At 36.7% G+C, this 25,773-nt stretch overlaps 1 protein-coding gene across 13 annotated transcripts in view; it reads right to left on the bottom strand.

The window, feature by feature from the left end:
* HDAC9 (histone deacetylase 9) overlaps window positions 1–25,773 on the bottom strand; it is a 696,981-nt gene that overhangs the window by 214,937 nt on the left and 456,271 nt on the right. For 11 of the 13 annotated variants that reach the window (XM_081146578.1, XM_081146576.1, XM_081146580.1 and 8 more), the window contains one exon: window positions 22,838–25,459. In XM_081146578.1, the coding sequence (XP_081002704.1) occupies window positions 25,145–25,459 (315 nt within the window). In that variant the 3' untranslated portion in view covers window positions 22,838–25,144. Of the gene's footprint in view, window positions 1–22,831; window positions 25,460–25,773 lie in introns of those variants that run through there. The other 2 variants (XM_081146569.1, XM_081146571.1) reach the window with 2 other exon arrangements.

Here is a 25,773-nt window from a genome sequence, read left to right as displayed (position 1 = left end):
CTGGTCATTGAAAGTGTCAGGAGGCTGTATGCCAGGCTCTTTCTCGGTATCTCAAAGGAAGCTTATGCTCTCAAAAATCGATCCACTAGAATGCCCAGTAAACAGGGACTGTGTCCTGCAAGCACAATCCTCATCGACTGTTGAGATTTTGGTGTAGCTGTTATTTGGTAAATCCGGAGCTCCCCCGTGATTCCAACACTTCCCCTTGTGTGTTATCCATTCCCTCCCTCAGAAGCCCACGTGCAGACATAACACGATTCTTCGCTAATGTGAGTGGTAGCCCAAGGTCCATCTGCAGATGCCATTGCTTATGGTGCCAACGTTTTGGCTCTATCACCCCAAGGAACACCTGTTCAGATGCAAATCTGAGTTTCCTCCACAGTCATCTTGGTTCAGAAGCTCCAATAAAATGTGTGACTTCATTTGTTTAGAATAATGTTCATGCCTCACTTATGGGCCCTTACTAATTCGGTACAAAGACCTTCAAACTAAACACGATTAAATTTCCTTACGCGAAGCATCAAGAAAGCTTAGGGTTTTAATAAAATAAAAGCAAAGTCTCACTCTTGCTGCTGTGCAAATTAAAGAAAAAAAAGGGAAAGAAGGAAGGAACTATCTAACACGTTTTCTTTTATTAATACTTTTTAAATAGCCAAGACGCTCTCCCAAGGATCTTGCCTCTTTGAAGATAAAGTACCATTTGCATAAACTGGAGGGGCCTCTTTAATGCAGTTTTCACTATCTTGACTCCAAAGTGACTGATGTCAAGATCAAGGGAGTCAGTCAGGGCAGATACACTCCAGGACACCGCGGAGAAATAAATCAGCCCATCCTCTGCATCCAGGAGAGTCCCACTCCACGGCGGGGATTTGCGAATCTCCCTTCTGAAACAGGAGGCCAAGCCCCATTATTCTGAGGACTGACTCTCCTGCCTTAGAAGTCCTTCGTTCTTTAAGTTAATTGGGGGCCCCAGCATCGGTTATCAAATAGGCTAATGAAGTTTGGAGATAAACCAGTTCTTGACCATTTCTTGCCCTCTGAACACTCCCAGGACACTAACCCCATTGAGCCTTTTATCTCATTATGTTAAAGAGAAAATTAACTCTGAAGAAAAAGAGATAACCGCCCCCTTGGGTGTTAGGTGAATGTGGCATGGGTCTCCTTGGAGGAGAAATCATCACATTCATTAGATTCTGTGTGACAATTAACTCTTTGCCTGCCTCACCCGTTTTCTCCCATCTACAGCTGCATTTTGGCCCCGGAGAGTCCGTTCCTCGGCCTTTTCTTGACAACCTCAGCTATCCAATTTGGGGAATGACGCAGCAGGTCTACTCAGTGATCATAGGTGTGGGAGAATTAAAAATGCCATCATTTGGTCTGCAGTTCACAAGCTTGACTCAGTGCTGTTTTCACTTGCAAAATACAAATGTGAAAACTATAATTTATTATGGTACTAGCAATTCAAGATGTTTTGCTTGGATCCTGCGTGTGCAATCGGTTACCAACATTCCAGCTGGTTTTGCTTTAGTTGGCTACCAGTTTACTACCCTCCATTTCATTCTCTAAATCTGTGTTTAAAAACAATTTAACAACACTCTGATTCTGTTTGGAAATGCAGTTATGAGTTCTCCTCGCTCTTGCGCAGCAACGCCGTTTCAAATGCGGTTTGGAAAGTGTCATGTGAAGGCAGATGACAAGAGGCAAATGACTTACTTTAGTCATTCTTTAATTTTACCCATCTTATTTTATTAGAGTCGATATCTGAGGCTGGGTCACTTTCGGATGGAGATCATGAAGGGGTCATTTCAACTGCAGACATTGGGGGGCTCCTGAAATCCCAGCCTCCTTAGAGTCACGAGACTCGTAGCTGGAAGACCCAGCCTTTATGCTCTGTGAGCAGCCCCTGCTGGACAGCTGGGCAGCTGGTGCTGCCGCGGGACTGAAAGCATCTATTCGTTCTCACCATTCCTCCCTGGGGAGGCAGGGAGCTGTGGATTTTTTACTTTTGTCTTTAAACATTGTCAAAATTTATATGCAGATATGCACAACCCAAGGACACGGACAATGGTGGGGAGAGTGACTGGGGAGGGGGAAGGAACGGGGGGAATGGGTCATTGGGGAGAAAAAGGGACATCTGTAATACTTTATAAAAATTATAAAAAAATAAATAAAAAAATAAAAAAAATAAAACTTGTCAAACTCTTTTCTAATATTGAATATTTAGCTGAAACAAATACACCACATAATCCTATAAAGATATATTGACTTCAAAATATGAATAGTATTATGTTTATTCAATAATTCAATTAAAAGTCTTACATTTAATCTAGTCTCCCTTTCAAGGTTCTTTCTTCTTTCTTTCTTTCTTTCTTTCTTTCTTTCTTTCTTTCTTTCTTTCTTTCTTTCTTTCTTTCTTTCTTTCTTCTTTCTTTCTTTCTTTTCCTCCCTCCCTCCCTCCCTCCCTTCTTTCCTTCCTTCCTTCCTTCTTTTCTTTCTTTCTTTTCTCTCCCTCAAGAGTTTTTCTTTTCATAATAATCAAAGAATGATGTTTGTTTTAATAAACGTAACTCAGAATTCTATTAGGAAAATGTTGCAATAAACTAAATAAAAATAGAAATAAAAATATTTGTGTTTGACTTCATTGTCTCTCCTTTTAATAAGTGTCTGATATGATCCTTATTGCAAATCATTGTCTCCTGTGGGTCCCAGAGCTTCAATAATATCTACGTTGATCTAGTTTTCATTCTCAGCTACTATTCAAAAATAAATTAATTTATATATTATGTATATTTTACCACAATAAAAAAAATTAAAATGTCCCCCTCAAAATTAGCTTACCAGACTTCACATTGAAGATGTATTTGTCACCAGCTAGTGAATATGGCTATTCTTTTTCACCGCAAACATCTAATTATAATGTAGAAATTTTTTCTCCAAAAAATGGTAGACAAATAAAAAATTCATTATTTGCCAGTACCCAAATGATGCGCTTTTCCTTTTAGGATAAAGCATAAAGAGGTACTTTTATAAACTGCTGCAAGATATACTAGATTTTCAGTTCTGGATGCTTTCAGTGCCCATTTTATATATGAGACCAGCAAACAACCAAACTGAGCCACCCCATGCTGAGAAAGTATTATAGACTAACCAGCTCTTCATTAGTGTCTGTAGCCCACAAAGTCTCTTAAAGAGAGATTAACGAGGAATGCCAAACTTGGTCTAAGATAAATGAACTTAGACCCAAATATTTTTCCTACATGCCACAAATATAGTTAAGAGAGATGGTTTGTTATAGGTTACATTTCACTTCAATTATATGTTATGTAAAGACTAGGATGGGAGGAGCTTAATGCCCTAGGTCACTGTTTCAAAAAGTATGTGCAGTAGAACAAAACATTTGAAAAATGTCATGGTCATATTTTTTAATGTCAGGTTAAACAATATAAATAAGTTGCCTTGTTGCAGGACTTATCAGAGCCATTAATTTCCTAAAGTAAATTGGGTGTTCCTCAAAACCTTACATAGAATTCAGAGTTTCCAAAATTCATCCTACCAGAGAACATCTCTGGATTGATGTTTCAAAACCCACAGTTTGGAAAATTCTGAAGTCATCCAGCCTTTCTACTTCTGTGTGCTCTTAAAGAAAGGGAAACCTCATTTATTTCCAACTTGCAGGTATCACACTGAGTACCAGCTCTGTGAATGAACATGAAATATGCTCTCAGCTAAAGCTCACCATGGACCTCTGGAAATAGATGTTATCAACTCTCTCTCATAGGGGAGGAACTTTAGACTCAGAGTTTAAGAGGTCTCAGGACAAATGAGAGACCAAGCCAGGCCTCAGACACAGATGCTCTCTGGAAAGTCCAACATCTTTCTCTGATACTGTGTTGCAAAAACGGCTCCCTTTTGCTGAAACTCTTCAGTGGCTTGTCTGCTGTTGTGTAGTTCATGTAACCTTATTGGAATCAAGATTGTCTACCCTGCAATGGCAATCACGATGGTTTGGTCTTTCACCATTGTTCACTTGATTTCTCTTTAGCATGGAAGATTAGCACATTTGATAATTTTATTCAGAACACTATCCATTCTAAAGGACTGCCATTTATAACACACAGAGTAAGATGGGGGATACATGCATATTAGAATACTAATCAAAGATAAATTTGAAAACAACTAAAAGAAATTTATGTTAAAGAGCAGTTGGAGATTAGCATACATGTCAGAGGCAGAGTATGTTTCCCTTCTCTTTACCTACAAGCCAAATACTACCAAGCCAAAAGCCACAAGGTGCCTCTTTCCATCTCACAGTAATAAGATATTAACAGGCCACGGAAAATCAACCTATAACTTAGGCTCTGTTCACTTCAGTCCCTCTACTTTTTGGCACTAAATTGAATATAAGATCAGAAAGAGGGACACAAAGTGACCAACAAACCTATCAGAGAAATTTTGAGAAAACAAAGCAAACTTCTGGATCATCTTCTATTAGCATTACTTGGGACATACTAAATTCTTATGTTGCACAGATTTTTTTTAAATCAGGAAACAAAAACCCTCACATGCATAAAATGAATTGGACTCCACAAATTCATCAGCATGGTTTGCCGTTTCTCAAATCTCCTGAAAATCCTCTTTCAGACACTTTTCCTTCATCATCTATTATATAGGCCCATTCACAGGTAAGAGCCTCTACACATGCCGTAAGTATTGCAAACCCAATGCAGTTAGCATTTTTTTTTCCTCAGAATTCTCCAAGATAGAAGAAGTTCACAAGAATAATTCTGAAATAAATATTCATTAAACAAATATCCAATAACATTAGTAATTTCCCCCCTGCAATTCCTTAGTGGAAAACTATAATCACATGGTACAGTGTCACACGGAAATATGCCATTCTTATGAGAGAGGACGGGGAAACTCCATAAAGGACACTAAACCACTCTATTATCAAACATATCTTTTAGTAGGAAAAAAAGGCACAGGGCCAAAATATGCTAATTTGTACTCTAGCTATTGGTTGCAAGATGATTTCATTACTATCTTTGTTCAACTTTACAGAGCAGTTTCTCCTGCACCCGGCCTGCGTGGCTCAGTGGATGAGCATGGACCTAGGATCCAGCAGATCGCGGCTCGATTCTCGGTCAGGGCACAGGCCCGGGTTGCGGGCTCGGTCCTTAGTGGGGTGGGGGGGCGCAGGGGGCAGACGATCTATGATTTTCTCATCATTGATGTTTCTGCCTCTCTTTCCTCTCCCTTCCTCTCTCTGAAACTAATAAAGATATAAATATATATGTGTGTATATATATATATATATATATATTTTTTTTTTTTTTTTCTTTTTTAAAAAGAGCAGCTTCTCTCTAAATAATTACAATTGCCCCTTCTCTAGGAAGCAATAAATGCATAATGTATATTGTAGCAACTTTTTTGCAATTTGACCTTCATGAAAATAGAAAGAAGTTCTCCTTCCCTTTCAGAACAGCAGCAAGGACACAAAAAGGCTCCAAGTGAGGAGGAGGGGGTGTATGAAGACTTCTCCTAACATTCGAGAAATGCCTGAAGGGAATTGTGTTCCGCAGGAGATGGACTGGCTAAAAACATGCTCACAGTCCCCTTTCCAGCCTCAACCTGCAAAGGAGGGTCAAGGTTTCAAGATACCATTTTCCGGTCAAGACAAAAATAAAATGCCTCGATATATATTCGTAGCACACAGTCTGTGAAGAGTGGTGGGAAATGCTTTGCGAATACGAGTCTCATAACTGCACACTGCAGCCCCTTGGCATGCGATGGCCAGCAACGTCCCCTTGCTGCATGTGCTCAAAAGCTAGGATGCGCTTGGGCTCGCCTCTGGCCTCCTCGAGTCTGGGGCATGAGCTGAAAGCCCCTCCGTTACCCAGGTACGGGGGCTCCTGCGAAAGGCCCGAGCGGCAGGCGGCAGAGCGCTGGCTGGACTCGGCCGGCCCGGCGGCCTCTTGGCCTTTCTCGAGGACGCTCAGGCATGCGATGAAATACCACTGTTTGATGTCAATAAATCTTGATTTAACGTGATAAAATTACCCATGGAAGAATGTCTTAAACACAATATATTGGAATTCGTGTCTTCCTTTATAGGGCATAAGCAAGAATGTGATTCCTTTTCTAAATAAAATCTGTACAATGTCGATTATTTCCTCTCCCGAGACAGAGTTGGCAAATACATTAAAAACACTTATTTTGAGTTAACCATAGACATGGGAAAATACACCACCAACCAAACCAAAGATATCCTGTTTAAATCAAAGGAAACTAGGGCTGCTCAGGATCCTAATGGTCGTAAGCAAAACATGGCCCATAAATCCATCATGCTAAGCACTAGCCTTTATTGCTTCCATGGTTGCACAAAATTGGCGAGAGTCAGCATCGCTGTAAACCAAAAACCAACGGGAGCTTTGCCCTGAGTGGCGAAAACCTCTCTAAGAATATCAGGCACTGTGCTTTGGTTAGAGCACTTGCAATACATTTCTAAACCATTTTTGATGGGATCCTTCGGTTAGATTTATTTTCCCTCCTCTCTGAATTTGAACATTCCACTCTGACCACTTAGATCCTCTACAGCAATTACCATTGACCCTGGTGACATCGCTTCTCAGCCATGTCTTACTAGAAAAGCCTACCAGAAAATTCAAAATTCCTAAATTCCGAAAACTGTAATGGAGTCCGTAGTGCCTGAAATCTCTCACTTGCTGCCTCCTGTGTCTTAGTTTAAACTCACTATTTATTGCATCATTCACTATTCACTGGGAAATTTTTACAATGTTTAGAAGATAAAATTCCTAAAAATCCAAATTAAGTATTGTTTCCCCAGAAATTAGGGCAAGCTCTAGCAACAAAAATTTAAATACTAATGGTGGCTGTGTTTATGAAAAGCATTTTTCAATGTAAGTATTTTGTGAACTGTATTTTTAATTTAGCTGCTCCTACATATTAGTTTTAATGTATGTGAGGGAATGCAGGTTTAGAAGCAATAAAATTGAAATCACTTTTAAAGTAGACTGTAATTGAGACTTCCATTAAGTTAGACTACCTCTCCCTACTTTTACTAAGTCAGTGATGTTTTAATTTATTTCAGTGGAAAAATAGTCTGTGCCAGGTAGCTAACAACAGTCCAAGTGTCTCATGGAAAGATATTACTTGTCTTAACCTTTCTTTGCAACTGTTAGGTCATTTTGACTTCCTTTCAGCTACTGACCTCTGCCCTGCTCCAATTTAAAGATAAACTAAAAGACATTCCCCCTGAATGTGTGCTTCTTCTAGATTTTCTGTGGAAGCAGCAGGATCTAGTTGTCTAACCAATTACCTCCTATTTGAAAGAAATTGTGGGGTGTGTAGTGGTGCATTGGAAGAAAGAAGTTCAGAAAGAAGACAACACAAAGATATGATATGCCAACTCTAAGAAGTGAGCCCAGAATTCACTATCAAAATAAGAAAAGGGAAATGAAAAGAAATGATAAACAAGAAACCTTTCACGAGTTAGCTTTTATCAGCAATATACGTGGTCATATGTGATGCCATCTCTACAACTGATTTAAGTAGGAAACAGAAATCGAAGTTAACCAAATCATCGTTCTTAGGTTTGCACATTATGCATAAAATTTATATATAAATATGCTAGAACTGGAACATTCACTATTTAGAAGTTTATAGAAAGGCATTTCCTGTGTCACTGGTAGCTTTATACAATAGCATTTTCCCTCCAACTTTTCTCCTTCTCTGAGAATATGGTATTTCTTGGTGTTGCTTTAAAATCCTATTGTGGATAATAAACTAAGGTAATTAAAAATAGGGTAATACTAAAGTGATGACCCAAAATAGAGAGAACTACTTTAACTAGTACACACATACACACAATATGTGTTATGCCTATATATACAGAAACTCATATGTATAGTCATTTTTATTCAATTTTCAAGTTATACAGGCTGCTTTGGGGTTTTCATGTTCTTAGTTAGCTTATAAAAGGAAATCTGAGCCACCTCACTCCTTCACACGTTGCATTATGGAAAAAGTCTGTAAAGTAAAAAGAGTATCTAGCCAGACTTTATAGTAGATAATAGGGAAAATTTATTAGGTAAAGACTAAAACGTTCTTTATTACAGCAGACCACACCTCAACATACAATGGAGGAAAATGTCTCCCTTGTGAGAAAACACAATAAAATATGTCCCTCTAACAAGTTGTGAAACCCTGAAGAAATACACAGCTCCCCCCCTCCCTCCCTTTCTGAACTCTTATTTATTTTGAGTCAGGCTATCTTAGGCCATTAATTAACCTCAAGCCCGTGAGGTCACCTCCTTGGATCTGTTCTTCATATACTGAAAAGTTCTATTGCTTGGTGAATGTTAAAGATACCTGAATATTGACTATGCTGGCAAAATAATATATTATATATACTAAAATGCCTTGAGTTGTAAAAACGAAAGACTGCAAAAGTCACTCAAGTAAGTTTGAACAGCACATGTGTTATTTACCCTAAGGAAGAAAATCCTGTCTCATCAGTGAGAGTTCTATTACAGTATCAATTACCAAAAAATTGTTGTAAGTTAAGTCTTACACATTTGAATATCTGTGGTTTTTAGAATCTTAAACTAGCCTGTGGTTTTGCATATAAATATATGTAGAGGGAACCAGCATGGCCAGTGAGTTGAATGGAACATTTATTTAAATTATATTTGCTTAAAATAATTGAGTTAGTGCTACTTACTAGCTCATATATTGAAGAGTTTATTGCCTGTGCTGGAAAATGTGTTGAGCTAGGAAATGCTTATACATACAAATGACATTTAAAAAGGTAAGTTAAGAATTTGATGGCGTTAGAAAGTATAAGTGTTCATTAATTATATTTGTGTTAAGTTGTAGGGCATTTGGAAAATTCCATCTTTATCAGTTGTTAAAACAGATAAACCACCAAATACTATATCTGTACCTATCATGTGGTACCCAACAATTATTACTGTATGTGACTTATCCTCTTGACAGATTATAACCTTACTGGAGCCAGGCAGGAATGTATCCAACGTTTACAACAATGTCCTACAAATTATAGATATATGATGAGCAATTAACAAGTAAATAAGTGAGGATACAAACTAGCTTAGTGAGCATTACTTTATGGGTATTCTCACATATAAAGGAGAGAGGATTCCAACCTTTCTTTAAACCTAGTGTTTTAGTATCATTGTAAACAGGAGAGAGGAAATTCTTTATAAATGTTGGTATTCAGAGTTAAAACTGCATAATTCACTGGGTAGTTTAAGGACAGTTCCTCCAACTGCGAAGAAGTTATGCCAACATAACTATTTAAATTTGTGTTTATTAAGAGACCAAGGAAGGGGACATATATTGTAAATCAAATACAAATTTAGTAAAAAAAAGTAAATCTCATATATTGAGTATGAAAGGTAGCCTTGAAGAGTTGAGGGGCTCATAGATGACACTTTGCAATGTCTCCCAAGCCGTGGCCACTAAGTTTTACCAACTAGAGTTAAATAGAATTAAAAGATGGTAGGAATGTATTTTGTATGCAGAGGAAAAGCAGGGCCACAACTGTGTAGCTATTCATACAATGACTTCTGACTTACTAATTGCCATTTTTCACTTTGACTTTTCCTTCTACGAGGGCCAGCACATTCTCATCAAAACAATTGGGAGGAGTAAGACAGACATGGGTGAAAAGGTAACGTAGTACATGGCTTTCTGATTTGAAGATGAAGGAAGTATATTCTGGATTTATTCAATGGTCTCTGAGTCTCTTACAACAGAGCCATCTCTTGACCTCCCCGGATCTGGGCTGGAGCTGGAATCTGAGCTCTACTTACTTTCTAGATCTGTGCAACTGTTTCACAGTTCTGAAGCCTCCAATTCTTCATCTATAACTAAGAGATGATGAATAAATGACATAATGTATGTAAATTGCTGGGGACGGTGTTTGGCATTTAATTCACTCAATCCGTAGTAACATTTTTTGTTACTGTCATGATATAACATTCCTGCCAATAATAAAAATTGGTCATTCTGCACTATTTTTAATATTGCTTTCTATAAAACTTTAAATGCTGGCCCTCACTATTTTTACATTTATCATATGACTAATATAGTTAGATTATTTTCACTAATGAGGAATATCAAAAATTCTGTCAGCATGGAATGTGTTTCTCCCATGTTGCCCCCAGCCCCATAGGTAGAAATCTCGATATGACATGAATAAACCTATGCTAGGTGAAATAAATCAGTCACAAAAGATAAATACTGCACGGTTCCATGTATATGAGGATATAAAATAGTCGAATTCATACAAACAAAGTAGAATGTGGTTACCAGGAGCTTGGAGGGAAGGGGACATGGGGTGTTGTTCATTGGGTATAGAGTTTCAGCTTTGCAAGATGAAAAAAATCTAGAGATCTGTTGTGCAACAATATAGTTAAAACTACTATACTGTACACTTAAAAATGGGTAAGACGTTAAATTTTATGTTACACTGTTTCACCACAATAAAAAAGTTCCATAAATGGAGGCATATTAACATAAATTACACTTAGAAAACTCAAGCCCCATATCTTGACTCAAATGTTGATACCTCCAGCTTATACTGAATAGAGTTAACATAGAAGGATTGAAAAATCCCTTTCTGCCTGCAATATCCTTCTTTTTAGGGGATAAGTAACAAAATACAAAAATCCTCTCAATCTTCTTAAAAAAAATAGGCAGTCTCTTTGGTGCATCTTCGTTGTCATAAAACAAATAAAAATATCAACTATTATAATTATCAGTGGAAGCAATTTCTCAGGGTAGCTCAGTGCACAGCATGGTCCATGCAGCTGTAGTCAGCATACGGACTTCAAGACCCCACCCCTTCCAGGCTTTTCTACTCGCAGGTAACAGTGGGTATTGGAAAGAACCTGGACAGTTGATGTGGGTTTTGAACTTAGTTCAGCAACTTAGACGTTGTAAGATTTTGGCCAAGACCTATGCAGATTTTGTGCTATTTATATGTTTACCACGGTGGCATAAGTGATACTTTGTTTTCTTCATTTGTTTACCTGTCCATTTGTCAGCGAGACAGTAAATTGAGAAGTCCATATGCTCCCTCATTAGCGGTATTCTCTGGTCATCTCTCAGTCCCTGGTGGAAGTCCCAGGCACATGTTGTTGTTCAGTATACATTTATTGATTTGGTCTGAACTATTAGTGTGTATTAGGCTAAGCTGCAATTTAAAAAAAGAGTAGATGAGGGACATAAGCCAATTTACATGCATAGTTACACACCCATAAGAGTATATGAAATAAAACTTAGGCTGACAAGTAAAGAAAATGTGGGTTATTTGCTACAAGCCCAATTAATTGATGTTTAATTGTAAATACCCTTTTCCCCAGATTTGCTTTTTTAAATATGTATTTGAAATTGCATAAGTAACTTCACCATAGTTATTTTTTTTTTTGTAAAAAAAAAAAAAAAAAAAAAAAAGAATTTTACAAGGGTTATATTTTCTAGAAGAAACCAAGTTGTACCATTTTAATACCTATATTTAAGGGTCTTCCTTTAAGTTAATACTGAATACGCTTTCCTTAAAAAAATCTTAAGCAGATCTCTATTTCTTTTTTTTTTACCTATGTTTTTATTGATTTCACAGAGAGGGAGGGAGAGGGAGAGAGAGAGAAACATCAATGAGAGAGAGTCATCGATAGGCTGCCTCTTGCCTGCCCCCTGCTGGGGATGTGCAGGAATAGAACCGCGGTCTCCTGGATCCTAGGTGGATGCTCAACCCCTGAGCCACACTAGCCAGGCAAGCAGACCTCTATTTCTGAATTCACTGTCACCTCATCATAATTTCACGTCAACCACAGTCATGTTATACTTCATAACATTTTCAATAAAACATCCCACCGAAAAGCAGAGCTTTATGAAGGCTTGCCGTATTTTTGCCATAAGTTTATTTTCTGTAGAGAATATGGGTGTGCCTCAATATTAAAAATATACTTATACTTAAAAAGTTACCAGCAAAGTGAATTTTCCTAAATGGGTCCTACTTGATCCAAAAATCAATGCGTGGCAGTGTGCATGTGCCCTCAGAAAAATCACTCTTTAAATATACATTTAAAAGAAAACAAAAAATAATTATATGTAAAAACGATAGAACACAAAAATGAATCTGAAAATAGATGCATTGAAGATTGAAGTACAGTTGCACTGATCATAAAAAGCATTAGGAGATAAATAGCTCAGCCTTTCATTTTGTTGCTGATGTTTTCTTGCCCTTAAACAAAAGACAAAATCCACTCAGCTCTTGGGTCCCCACTCAGACTTATTTATACTTTGCATGGGTGGTGGAAGCCATATCAACAGGGTCTTTAGCAATGTCTGCATTATAAGTGTAAATTATGTTTAAGAATTATGTTGGTTAAGAGGATTTATGTATTTAGGTTTTGATTTCCTTTTCTTTTATCCCTCAACTTTCTAAAATTAAAAATTGATCAAAGGTAAGGATCTAATTTGCAATTCTATGAAAGTCAAATCTGCAATAATTCTCTTAGAAATTCCTAATCTACTGAAAAGTGATAGATCTATTAGCTTTAGGACAAGGCTATTTCCTTTGAGACTGATTGTCATTTATTCAGTGTAGGTCCTGTGGGTTGCTCCAAAGGCCAAGAAATGTCAGAGGGTAGGGGCTCTATCTTGGCACCTAACACAGAAGAACACAGTGACTAGATGTTCAGTTTGATTTAATTTAACTCTGTGCCTTATTAAGTCCACATGCAAATCCTGTTGATATTTGAAACTGTGCATGTGCCTAAATTATTTAAGAATCTTAAACCTGGAACATCTCATTTTAAAAGGGGATATTCAAATAAGTTTATTACCTTGGGCAAGTCATTTTGACTCAGGGAAGTTGCTGTTAAATTCAGCTGGAAATTTAGGCAAAAGTCCTCATTGCAAATCAGATTCCTAAACTGCAGAATATATTTTTAATCTTGTTTCTTTTCAAATAGTCTTGACTAATTTTAAGTCTTGAAAAATTTTAGGAATATAATTGTGACTTCTATGATTAAAGAGAATTTTTAAAATTTGAACATATCAATTAAAAAGAAAATTTTTAAAATATCTTTGAGCTTCTAATATAGACTAAAATATTGGGCGCAATTCAGGTGACTAAATGTGTTAATCACTGTCCTTTCTGTGAGAACAAAACAAAACTAAACTATACTCATCCAAAATATCAAAAGAAATACTTTCTTCTTCAACAATAAATTTACTGAAAGATTTATTGGAGATTTGTCAGGATGAAGCAATCACATCAAATTAGACATGAACCAAAAAAGGAGACGTGATTTGAATTGACAGTTTGTCAGCTAAGTTAGGTTTAAAATGGTTCAATGATGATTGTCTTGAGTTTCTACTAACAAAGTAGAAACAAACTAACTAAAAATTTCTGATGAGAAGATGATAATATTCTCAACACTATATTAAACCACAAAGAGCAACAGCTCTTCTTCAGATTCTCAATATTTATTTTTCACCTTCCCAAGGCCATAATGTCATCTATTTTTTTGTAAAAGAAAATCAAAGCCAAATGGTAAAAATGCAAAGATTTGGTTAAACAAACAGTCAGAATCTCAGTGGTTTTATCTGCAGCATGCCCAACAACCAAACAAAGCCAAGATATTGTCCATCTCTTTGACAGACAAAGAGCCTCAGAGGTCCAGAGTGACATGCCCGAAGGCTGGCACGTGATTGGGCTAATTAAATTAAATAGCAGGAAACAGCTTTTCCATATGCCACTGCCTGGCCACACACAAACTGTAACAGTAAATCTTTTATACTAGTCAAGGAAAAACGTAACCATTAAAAAATATACAGTATCAACACACCATCCAAGAATCAGGAGCTGCATATCCGCATAAACACCCTGGGCCTGAACTTTAGTGCCAAATGTCTAAGAACTTCCCAATCCACTTTAGGAGCCATCCAAAAGTTCATCGTAATTAAAGAAGATGAAAAAGAAAGCTGCACACCCCCCCCCCCCCCAACGCTTTAACTTAAGCCAATATTCTGAATGCTTTAAGTACACATTTCTACATCAAATTAACTCAAAACCTCAGTACTTCTGAATCAAAGTTGAAATAAAATTTATTGCTCACTTCCCACCAGTTTTATATCCTACCTCCCCATTACCTAACTGAAAATTGGGACAAATTGATAAAAGGTATGAAGCCTTAAGAATCTATTGAGAAAACTCTTCTATGTTCCCCCAAATTTCTCACCCAATACCATAATTTTCTCTAAGTTTGTCATTGTAGATCTAGGCTTTTGTTTAAGATAATATTATTTTAAGCAAATCCATGCCTTCGTGTATCTAGAAGAATTTCCGTGGGTTAGTTGCTACTCATTTTTATCAATCATGGTTTTGATTAGCATTGATTTCTAATGTAAAACACAGGGACTATAAAATAGTAATTGTTATCTTAGAAGCATTATGGTGCAAAAATAAAGACAAGGAAACTGCTTTCATAGGGATCCTGAATTAGAGGATTGCAAGGTAATTTTAACTTAGAGACAGCAAACTTAGACCCAGTTCAGACCATGGCTTTTCTGCTTAATCAGAATTATATACTATACATTAAATATGTAATATAATATACAAAACGCAAGTGGTACTGAGTCTGTTCTCTGGTGAAAATTACATTTGTGGTAGCCAGTATTCAGATGTTATAAATATCCCATTATCCATGCTTTTCTAACTTGAGTTTAAGAATTTTCACTAGATTTATTATTTCTTGCTGTATGAAAGAGTTAACTGCATTAATGGACCATGACTTAATAAAATTACAGTATACATGATCTTTAACTACAAAAACACACTCAATTCAGGGGCATTCCATGAAAGAGAAATAAAGAGATTAGAGACAGAGATGATAGAGTCTAATTTTAAACTGAGATTTGAAAGGTGTTTGAAAACTCATCAGTATTATCGTTTTTTACTCAGTTTGCTTCATAAAATCATAGGATGACAAGATGTTATCTAATACATATGGGTCCGCAACGCCCATTGGGTCTGTTTGTGTACCATGCCAGAAATCAATAAGCAATGATTGCTTGCTTCCCCATGTATACCTTCCAAATTAACATTTGAATGTAAAGATAACCAAATATCCAGGAAACTCAAAGCCTGGGAGAAAAATGGTGAAGTCATAGCAAAGAACTGATGAGATGGGAGCCAGTAGGTGACCAGCTTCTAAGGTGAAGCCAGGCCTAAGAGTGAGCTGAGCCACCTCTCCACCCCAGGCCCTCCTCAGATAAATGCACTGATCTCTTCACACCGTTGCTGAATCCCAGGTCCCTTCCCCATCCTCATTCCTCCCCCAGGGCCCTAGGCCAAGACTGATAAATCCTTGGTGTCATCCATCTCTGTAAACATATAGGACCTTCGGTGAGGCCCAGAGAACTCAGGTATGTGAGAGAGAAATTAGGTTCACAGTCAAGGCTACTATAGACCTGCTCTAACAATGCTCAAAGTCTTAAAAGGTTCAACATGATCAATAATCTTTAAAGAAAGACAACAAAATTAAATTGTCTGGCACCTAATAAAAATTCACTAGACATTAAAAGGAGCAGGAAAACAAAATGATATTCAGGAGAGAAATTAAGCAGTAGTAGCAGACACAGAAAGGGCAGACAGCAGAATCAGCAGAAATTTAAAAGGAGTATTATAAATAGGTTCAAAGATTTAAAGGAAAACATGAATATAAGGAGGGCATAAATAGGAAAATATAAAAGAACCAAATGAAACCCCTAGATCTGAAAAATATCGTATCGTAAATGAAGAATTTATTGAGTGTGAATAAAAGTTTATCCACTAGAAAAGATGAGTATGGCAACAGAAACTATGCAGACTGAAATACAGAGAGAAAACAGGAATAAGAAAAAATATAGAGACTTATAGATTGCTGAGACATCCAGCGGTCTACCCTATGTGTAACTGGGGTCCCCTCACAAAGAAGGAAAATTAGTATTAGAAGAAACAATGTCTTACATTGTGCAACATTTAAAAAGTGGACCACACAGATATAAGAAGCTCAGTGAACCAAAGCAGGATACACGGAAAATTGAATGAAGGCAAATCAACCAAGTTGCTGAAAACCAGTAACAAGAAACTCTTGAAAACAAGCAGAAGAAAAATACACCACCTGATTTTAAGATTTGCTGTAAAGAAAGAGCCATCCAGATTCTGGGGTACTGGTGCAAAGTCAGACATATAGATCAACGGAAGAAAAGAAAAGAGCTCAGAAATTTGCTCACATATATGTGTTCAAGCAATTTCTAAAAACGGCACCAGAATAATTCAGATGATCACGGATAATCTTCTCAAAACTGGTGCTGAAAAATGTGGGGACCTATGGAAGATAATGAACCTCAGCCTCTCTTCAGATCATATACAAAATTAACTGGCTCAAAATGGCTTTGCCTTAAATGTAAAAACTGAACTAAAGGAAGAAAACATGGAAGTCAGTCTTTCTTAGATAGGATACTAGAGCCCTAACCACAGAAGAAAAAATGGACAGAATGGTAACATCAAAATGAAAACATTCTGCCCTGGCTGGCGGCTCAGTTGGTTAGGCATTGTCCTGTGCTCCAAAAGGCCGCCGGCTCCGTTCCCGGTCAGGGCACATGCCCTGGTCGCTGGCTCGGTCCCCAGGAGGGGGTGTGCAGGAGACAGCCGATGAAGGTTTCTCTCTCACACGGATGTTTCTCTCTCTCTCCTCCCTTCCTCTCTCTCTCAAACTCAATAAAAACATAGTTTTAAAAAATTAAAACATTCTGTTCTTCATAATAAAAGACAAGATATGGGCCAGGTAAAAATATTTGCAACATATATATCTAGAAAAGAACTGAATGCATTGTTATTTCTACAATTAATAATAAAAAAGATACTCCAATAAAAAAAAAAACACGCATGCATGCCATAGTTGGATCAGCAATTTACCAAAGCAGATATATAAATTGCCAATGAAATTTACTGTACATGGTACCTGATTAAATTAGATAGGCAAGGATTAGTGGTTGGTCAGAGTATAAAGGTTGAATTATGAGGGTTGCAACTCCTTGATACCATTCAGATGAAACAATTAGGAAGATATTATCATAGGTTCTGTCAGAAAGAATAGAAAGATGATAGTGGTATTTTACAGTAAGTTAATTGAATCGGTACAAAGATCACACTAATGTGTAAAGAGGCTGCCACAATTACAAAAGAATAAATTCACTTCAGTATTAATTAAGGTATTGACTAGGGAAAGCAGAGCCAAAGAGAAAGTGAAGAGATATGATGGCCTGAAATCAGACATAGGAGTACTAATTGCCTATAAACAATAAAGAAGAGAAAATAATTGCAGATAATTTCATGGTAATTTATCCAGAGTCCAAAAGGTGGTTCCAAGGACAGAAATGGAAGAGCTGGGAAAAAAATAAGCCATTTACAGATGATGAATTTACTAACTTGGAAGTGAGAGTGGAGCAATAACTGGATCATCCTTACGACTGACAGAATTAATAAAACATCCAATAGACTTTGAGGTGCCTTTAAGATAGAGAAAGAAATCTTTAAACCTTTAAACCATTAAGATGCCCCAGATCTCATCCAACACTAGCATTTTATGCCTCTAGGTTACATTAAGTAATGGCAATAGAAAGATGCTGGCAAGAGCAAATAGGCTTTTGTTCAGGTTTTATGGCCCCCTTATTTCCAAAGGGATACAGTGAGAGATCTATTAATATAAAATGAGAGGATGCTGATAGAAAGCTGCATTCTACACTAGAAACTATGGGAGCCACAAATGCAGGCACAAATATAATTTTAAATTTTCTAAGAGCCACATTAAGTAACAGAAAAAAGGTAAGATGAATTCTAAACATGTTACATAACTTAATATATTTAAAATATCATTCTAATATGTAATCAATATATATCTCTGTTACTTATATATGAGTATGTATTTTATACTATGCCTTTGAAATCTGGTGTGTATTTTACACTTAAAGCGCATATTATTCGTACCAGTCACATTTTAAATTCTCAGTAGATACATGTGGCTACCAGGTTGGACAATACAAGTATAGAGGTCTTTGCAGAAATTCTGTCAACAGAGGCACAAAGTTCAAAGCAAAGACTCGAACATTAGTTCAACATAAAACTTAAGTGCAAAGTAGACAAATAAAAATGGGTAACCAGGGTAGAATTTTAAAGCCATATAAATGAAAAATAACTCCGATTTAGTTTCAAAAGGTCACCAGAATTAAGGCATTTCTTAAAGAAAAAATAAACAATGTTTTCTTTGGTTTATACTAGATATAATAAACATCAAGACTGTAGAATTTAAATAATTCACTGGAAAGAAAAAGAGAAACAGCATCGAAAGCTAGGAAGCAATAAGCAGCAGCAGCAGTAAAGGCAGAAAAGCAAAACCAAAATCAGTTAGAAATCAGGGAAACGGCTCATGCACGAGAGAATGGGTAGGAGTCCAATAATTATTAAAATGTTCTTATCTCTTAAAATAACTCAAATGCATGGAACAATATTTTTAAAAAATAATCTACACAACTCAAAATGGATTCAAGACCTAGAAGTAATTGCTAAAATTATAAAACTCTTAGGAGGAAACATAGGTGTGTATCTTTGTGGCATTGGATTAGGCAACGGTTTCTTAAAATGACACCAAAAGCATAAACAACAAAAGAAAAAGTAGAAAATTAGACTTCAACAGAGCTAAAAGGGTTTGTACATCAAAGGTCACCTACCAAGAAAATGAAAGACGACCCACAGGATGGGAGAAAATATTTGCAATTCATATATCTGATAGCGGTCTAGCATCCAGAATATATTTGAAAACTCTTGCAACTCAACAACAAAAAGACAGGCAAGCCAACTTAAAAATGGGCAAAAGACGTCCATGGACATTTCTCCAAAGAAAATGTACAAACATCCAAAAAGTCAATGAAAAGATGCTCAGCATCATTAGTCGTCAGTGAAACAGAGGTGAAAACAACACTGAGCTAGTATACTTCACATGCGCTAGTTTAGCTACAAAAAAGAAATAAAAGAAAATTAGAAGTGTTGGAGAGAATGTGGAGAAACCGGAACCCTTCACACATGGCTAGCGGGAACGTACAACAGGCCACTGCGTAAAACACTCTGGGGGGCCTCAAAAGTTAAACAGAGTTACCATAGGACCCAGCAATTTCACGCCTACGTAAATACCTAAGAGAACTGAAACTACAGGTTAAAACCAAAACTTGTACGTGGATGTTCATAGTAGCATTGCTCATAACAGCCCCCCAAATGAGTACAATCCAAGTGTCCAATAGCTGATCAAGGAGGGTTTTACGCACCTTTCAATTAGATAACCACCTAGGAGGTCTAGAACAAATGTCCCCAGAATATACAAAATGTAGTATATTCACACAACGGAATATTATTCAACCATAAGAAGGAGCGACGTACAGACAGGTGCTATCCTGTGGATGAATCCCGAAGGTGCTATGCAAAGTGAAAGGGGCCAGGCCACAGAAGGCCTCCTAACGTACGGCTTCATTGACATGAAATGTCCACGACACACAAATCCCCAGAGACAGGGAGGAAATGAGCAGTTCCCAGGCGGTGGAGGGAGAAGGGACCAGGAGCGACTGCCTCACTGGTGCAGGACTTCTTTGAATTGATGAAAATGTTCTGGAATTAGATAGTAGTGATGACGGCAGAGCATCGTGAATCTACTTAAAACCACTGAACTGTATGCTTCAAAATGACCAAATGGCGAGCTTGATGTTGTATGAATTTTGTGTCAGTAAGAATGAACAAACAAACAAAAAAAACCCATAAAAAAAACAGCTCAGCACATGTAAGGAAAAATAATTTCCCAAGTTGGGTGAGTTAATATTCTACAAGGAGGCTATGAAATTGTTTAAATTAGAGGAGAAAAATAGGTAAAAGGGACAAATATTATCAAAGAACGAATAGCAGTGACTATACTGAGAATAGCCTACAGTAGAGGTAAAATGCAGGTGGGACGGAACAATATACAAGAAATACGAGATAATCTATTTTGAAAACCATGAATCAGAGAATCCAAGAATCTTAGGTAAAAGCTATGAGAAACCAGGCTGTATTTCAGGAAGTGGTTTTGGGCTCCGGGCCATCTCCAGAGCACTGTTTCTGCATCAGGCTCTCCCAAAGGGCTTGGGAAACGTCGATTCCTGGGATCCCTGTCAGGACCCCAGAATCAGAACCCCTGGGAGGTTTCTCAGAATTGTCAACCGCTTCACTGAAGAGGGTTTTCACGCCCCTTTCAATCAGATAGCCACCTAGGAGGTCTAGAACAAGTGTCCCCAGTTTTCTGCTTCACAACATTTTATACAGACTACTTTAGGTCCAAATGATAATAACAAGTGCATCCTCAATAGTTCTAAAGGTTTTTAAAAGGAAGCATCCTAATGGCTTCGAAACTAGAGTTTCTTCACCTTAGTTGGAGGATGAAGGTAAAAGGGGGTGAAGAAAGGCTGTGCAGTGGCTGAGATCTTTTCTCCTTCTATCCCCCAAAGAGCTCAATCCAAGCACAGTCCATCTTTTCCACGCCATCCTAGGGCTGTCTTTGTGCAGAAAAAATAAACTCACAAATGTTCATGGTTCTAAAGATTGAACATAAGTGTTTACAAGAATTAGATCTCTCATCTGTGAATTAGAAAAAAAGACTCCTAATCTCCTAATTTACAGCAATGATTAATGCTGATGGGTAGAGAGAGAGAAATGTAGTAATGATTTAATAAACTTGGACACATATAAAGAATTGTTGTACGATACAGTGGGTGGTAAACTTTGAGAACAAGGACTCTGGTGCCCGAGTTCCTGGGTTCAAACGAGAGCTAGAGTGTCACTGGGTGACCGTGACCTTATTTAACGTCTCTGTGACCTAGTGCCCTCATCTCTACAATGGGACAATGATACCGACCCTATAAGGTTGCTGTGAGGACGAAGTTAGTTAACAGATGTAAAATGCTTAAAACAATACATGGTACACTATATGTTTGCAATAGTTAAAAGTAAAAGTCTTTTTGTAAATCAAGACAATCCCCCAAATTTGTAGTCTAAACTCTAGTTTATAAGCCTTTAAGAAGTTTTTATAAAATGAGAATAGAAACCTTTTAAAATCCATAAGTTCTGAAAAATAACATTCCCAATATCCTGTTTTATTTGCTTGACTGCCCTTCCATACTTTCCCTTTAAAATTATTGATTAAAAAGGAATGGTAATCTACCTCTCAAACTCCTTCTCTTGCATCTCGGAGTTCCTGATTATAATTGGTTATAATTTGAAGACCTTGATTATTTATCATTGTCAACCCACAATTATATACCCATAATTGCATGTTTCCATTATTGAAAAAAGATCACAAAGAAATGCCAAATTAAAAATAATACTGTTGCTTACATATCTGTTGAGTACTAGGTTTCAAAAAAATGTTTCGTGTCCGAATTCCTTTTTACAACATCCCATAGAAAAAAGAAATATGAAACATCAAAATATCTTCAAGACTTCTTTCTCAGATCTATGGAAAGTAGCAATCTCTATTTCAGCAGCCATCTCCTCAAAGAAAAAGGCCACTTTTTATTGCTGGAAGAGGAAATCTAACGGACATTTATTGCAAGTCCTGGTAAAAACCATTTTTCTGAAGAATAAGTTCCTAACACGAGATTGGTGCTTTTTATTGAAATAGCTACTTCACAGTTTGGAAATCAAATATATAGTATAAAACCGTTATCTAGTTGATTCCTCCAACTCTTTTTTGAGGATGTCTAGTACCTAGTTCATCTTGTAATTTTATAGTCCAAAGGCAAGTTGCAGGAAGTCATGACTAATATCCAAGGTATTTCCACAATTCTAACCAAAGTATCAAATGTATGGCATTAAGGAATGATAACCCATTTTACAATAGTCAACGACACTAGCTTCAGTATGCTTAACAATCTAGGGCAATACTGTTGTGACTTAGAGTAACTTGAATTTGTATGACACTATTAAAGTTTAGATTAAGGGAATCAAAGAATATAAAACAAATATTTTTAACCTATTGAATCAAATATACAGCGACCCATTATGAAATATGGGCTAATAAGTTTTGCTAGCAACTGACCAGAAGAGGAACAAAGTATGTCATGGCCTATGGGATGTCTTGGTCCAGTTCCCGTTTCCTGAGTCAGGCTCCTTGTTTTTCACAGTAGCATTAAATAATTATTTCCATATAAGGGGAGGTAATTTAATTACTCTTTTCTCCTTAAATTTATGTACTGTCACTTTATACTTGTAGGTCAGGCTCTCACTGTAATAGATAGAACTATCATAATACATAAAAAGTTATTTATTTTAATATTTATTGAGTGCTTGTTATAGTCAAGGGATTAAGTTAACCTGTTTAAAAATAATTTTTTAAGTTGAGAAAAGTTAGGAATTGACATCTATTTACATAAAATTTTATATTGACATCAAAGTTGATAGCATATCATGAAAAAGGCCACACTGGGGGAATGAAAAGGCAACAAAGTTTACATGTGTTTGCTATTTGATAATGGCTGATGTAGATACTTTAAATCATTATTGTTGGATTTATTATTATTAATGGCATAGACGTAACTGCTCAAAATATGTTTATTTTCTTGTTTCAACAAAGAGTGGTAATATATTTTGGTAGATGACACCTAATGCGTGAGCTTCGAATTCGATTATATATCAAATTTACACAAAGCCATATGTATGAAAGGGGATCTTTTAAAAAAAACTTTATTTGAGAAAGGAAGAGACTTATAACAGAAGGCAAGAAGAGAAACATACAAACAATATATTTACAACACAAAACAAGAGATCACCATCAAGGGTGTAAATTATAATAAATACAGTAGATTTTAAAAGAGACAATTATCAATTAGCTTTAAGATTATTTAAGTCCAGCTTTTCTTTTCACTGGTTCCAGGTAGTTTCTTGATTAAATTCAAAGACTATCAAATTCAAACAGTGAACGTCCACCAACTGTACTGATGAAGCTCTCTCAAATAACATTATAAAAAATAGGGTTGTTTTTTTTTTGTTTGTGATTACATATCTTTGAAGTAATATTATACAAAAGTCTGCTCAGCCACATGTTCCTCCCCAAATAAAATGTATTTTAAAAGATGCACTATCCCTTTTTCTATGAGATTGAAAAAAAGACTTTAAAGAAAATGTATATTTATGAGATGGAAAAAATATACAATTTTATTTTAGGAATGCCGTATTTTTAATGCAAAAAAACTGACAAAACGTCATTTTAATCTGAAGGAATAGACTAACCAAAATATCTTGGTAATAGGAAGTATTATAGCTATTTGTCAAATGATCAGGACTTTCATTATATGGAAAAGTTTTAAACTTTCTAACTTCTAGCTGTATTAATTTAATTTGAATGGAGACTTTTTAAAAAAGGATAATGTATCTTTAGCAGTAACCTTTTTTTTTTTTAAGAAATATTTTTAAATGTCACAGCAAAATGTAAACAACACGTGCCAGTAACATAACAATTGTACAATGTCTACATTTGGCAAAACTGCTATATCTCCTTTGAAACAGGATACTACACCTTTCAATACCTCGGATTTAGAAATATAAATATTTTAATAGAAAAAAACTTCACAAAGATTCTAGGTCAACTCGGATTATTCATATTAGAGGGGTCTTAACACAACGAATATTTAACCAGCTTAACAAAAGTAAACCTATAAAACAAGGTAAACATATCAAAAGGGAGCAGTGAAGGAAGTGTTCCAGTGGAAAGCTTCCTTAACAATTTCCCTACGTGGGGTGTTATTTTCTTAGACAATAAATCAATTCATAGAGCGCCCTTTAAAAACAGAAAGAGGAAAACACTACTGCTTCCCCCCTGCATTCCCCGGGACATGAATCACTTGGACTTCCTGCTTCCACAGGCATTTCCCCTTCAGCCTCATGGAATCAGCTTTCTGCAGAACAGCAGGGACCTGACAAAGAAGTGACTTAAATAAACAGCCTTCTGTGGCCTTCAAAGTTGTCTGCATTTGATAGCATCAAAGGACACAGTCCTTCTGAAGGTGCATTATGTACCAGTGGGTTCTTCTGTCAAGCCTCGCCTCCCTAATATTTTATCTGCCCAAGTGGGATGGCGTATGCCAGGGCGTTATGGAATTATACTTAAGAGATCCTAGGGATAGAGATTATAAAATATGATAACTGGCTTCTCTGAAACATGATGTTGACCTCGTATCAGAAATAAGCACACTCTTGCCGTGTTTTCTGCAACTGTGGATACAAGAGAGTATCTGATTGGACCATCAGGCTGCACACGTTCCTTCTTGCCAACATCTGCATCTGCTTCATTTATCTTTTGTGGATAGACAGTGTCATCAAATAACACAAGATAAAAGTACCACGAGCAGTGCTAGGTGAGACATAATGTGATATTTAAAATAGTGCTGTACTTTGCATCTATATATTTAAAACCACCTCTATTCCTAATATTTTCAATTGCAATCTATACAGTAACCTAGGACTATTGGCATGGTAACCAGAACACGTCACTTAACAAAAATGAGAGAGGAAGGAAGGGGCAGACTACCTTTAACAGTGTTCAAGACTAGTATCATACATTATGTACAACAATGTGAACATTGAATTCTACATATTAAAAAAAAAAATCAAGAACTAATAGAATGTGTCATTGATCGGACTGGGACTCTCTATCCAGCAGTCACTGATCTCAACAGATAAACTAAAACAACAGTGAGTTGGTTTTCCTTCGAAGTAACCGATGCGGCAGGCTTTGGGATGAACTTAAAGCCTGTTAATTACTTGGATGCTTATGTAGTATACTATTAGTGTAACAGGTATTTCCTTACCAGTGAAGTTTCGATGAAACCTTGATATCTATATAGAGATCAGTCTACAGAGACCTCTATATAGATATATACACATTAGTTAGAATCCTTAACCTCGAAAATCAGATTATTCAGAGATAGGAAATGATAATCCATTTACCAAAATCTGCAGTGCATTTTATGATCAGATAATGACTTTAATGACAAATCCTGGAGCTAAATCTTTGCCTATTACCTGTTGCATAAAAGCAGCCTGCTCCCCAGATTCCATTTCCTGGATCTGAGCATCTTCATCACTGTCCACTGGTTCCTCCTTCACCTTCACAGCCCCAACTTGTCCCAGAGTGTCCTCCACACAAGCACTGCTGTCGCTCCTAGTGCTGTTGCCACTAGAGGGCGCTCTGTCTTCCTGCATCGCCTGGTCCCCCTGCAGCTCTTCCTCGGCTTCCTCCAGGTGACTGCCTGGTTGCTTCAGTTGTTCGATAGATTTCGAAAGCAGCTAGAAGAGAGTGTTGAGGGGTTCAACATTCAATAGTTCTTGGTGGTAACAGGGCAGCAAAATGCACTTAGATTTCTAATGACTCTTTAACACACTTAGAAAATGGTGGAAAAGAGGTAAATAATAAACTTTTCCTATGAAACCATAAAACTTTCACAAGAACGGAGTCAATGTAATCCAAATAAACCTGGAATTTTTTTTTTCTTCTCAAAATAGGAAATGTAATGAACATAATGGAAAGGTAGTGAAAATTTTCCAAAAATCTCGTTTTTCAAAAAATGTCAACCACTATAAAATCCAGAATACAAATGCTA

This window comes from Miniopterus schreibersii, assembly GCF_964146895.1.
Source record: "Miniopterus schreibersii genome assembly, chromosome: 9".
NCBI classification, from domain to species: Eukaryota; Metazoa; Chordata; class Mammalia; order Chiroptera; family Miniopteridae; genus Miniopterus; species Miniopterus schreibersii.
The sequence above is the reverse complement of the archived record's forward strand: the minus strand, read 5'-3'. Positions and strand labels throughout refer to the sequence as shown.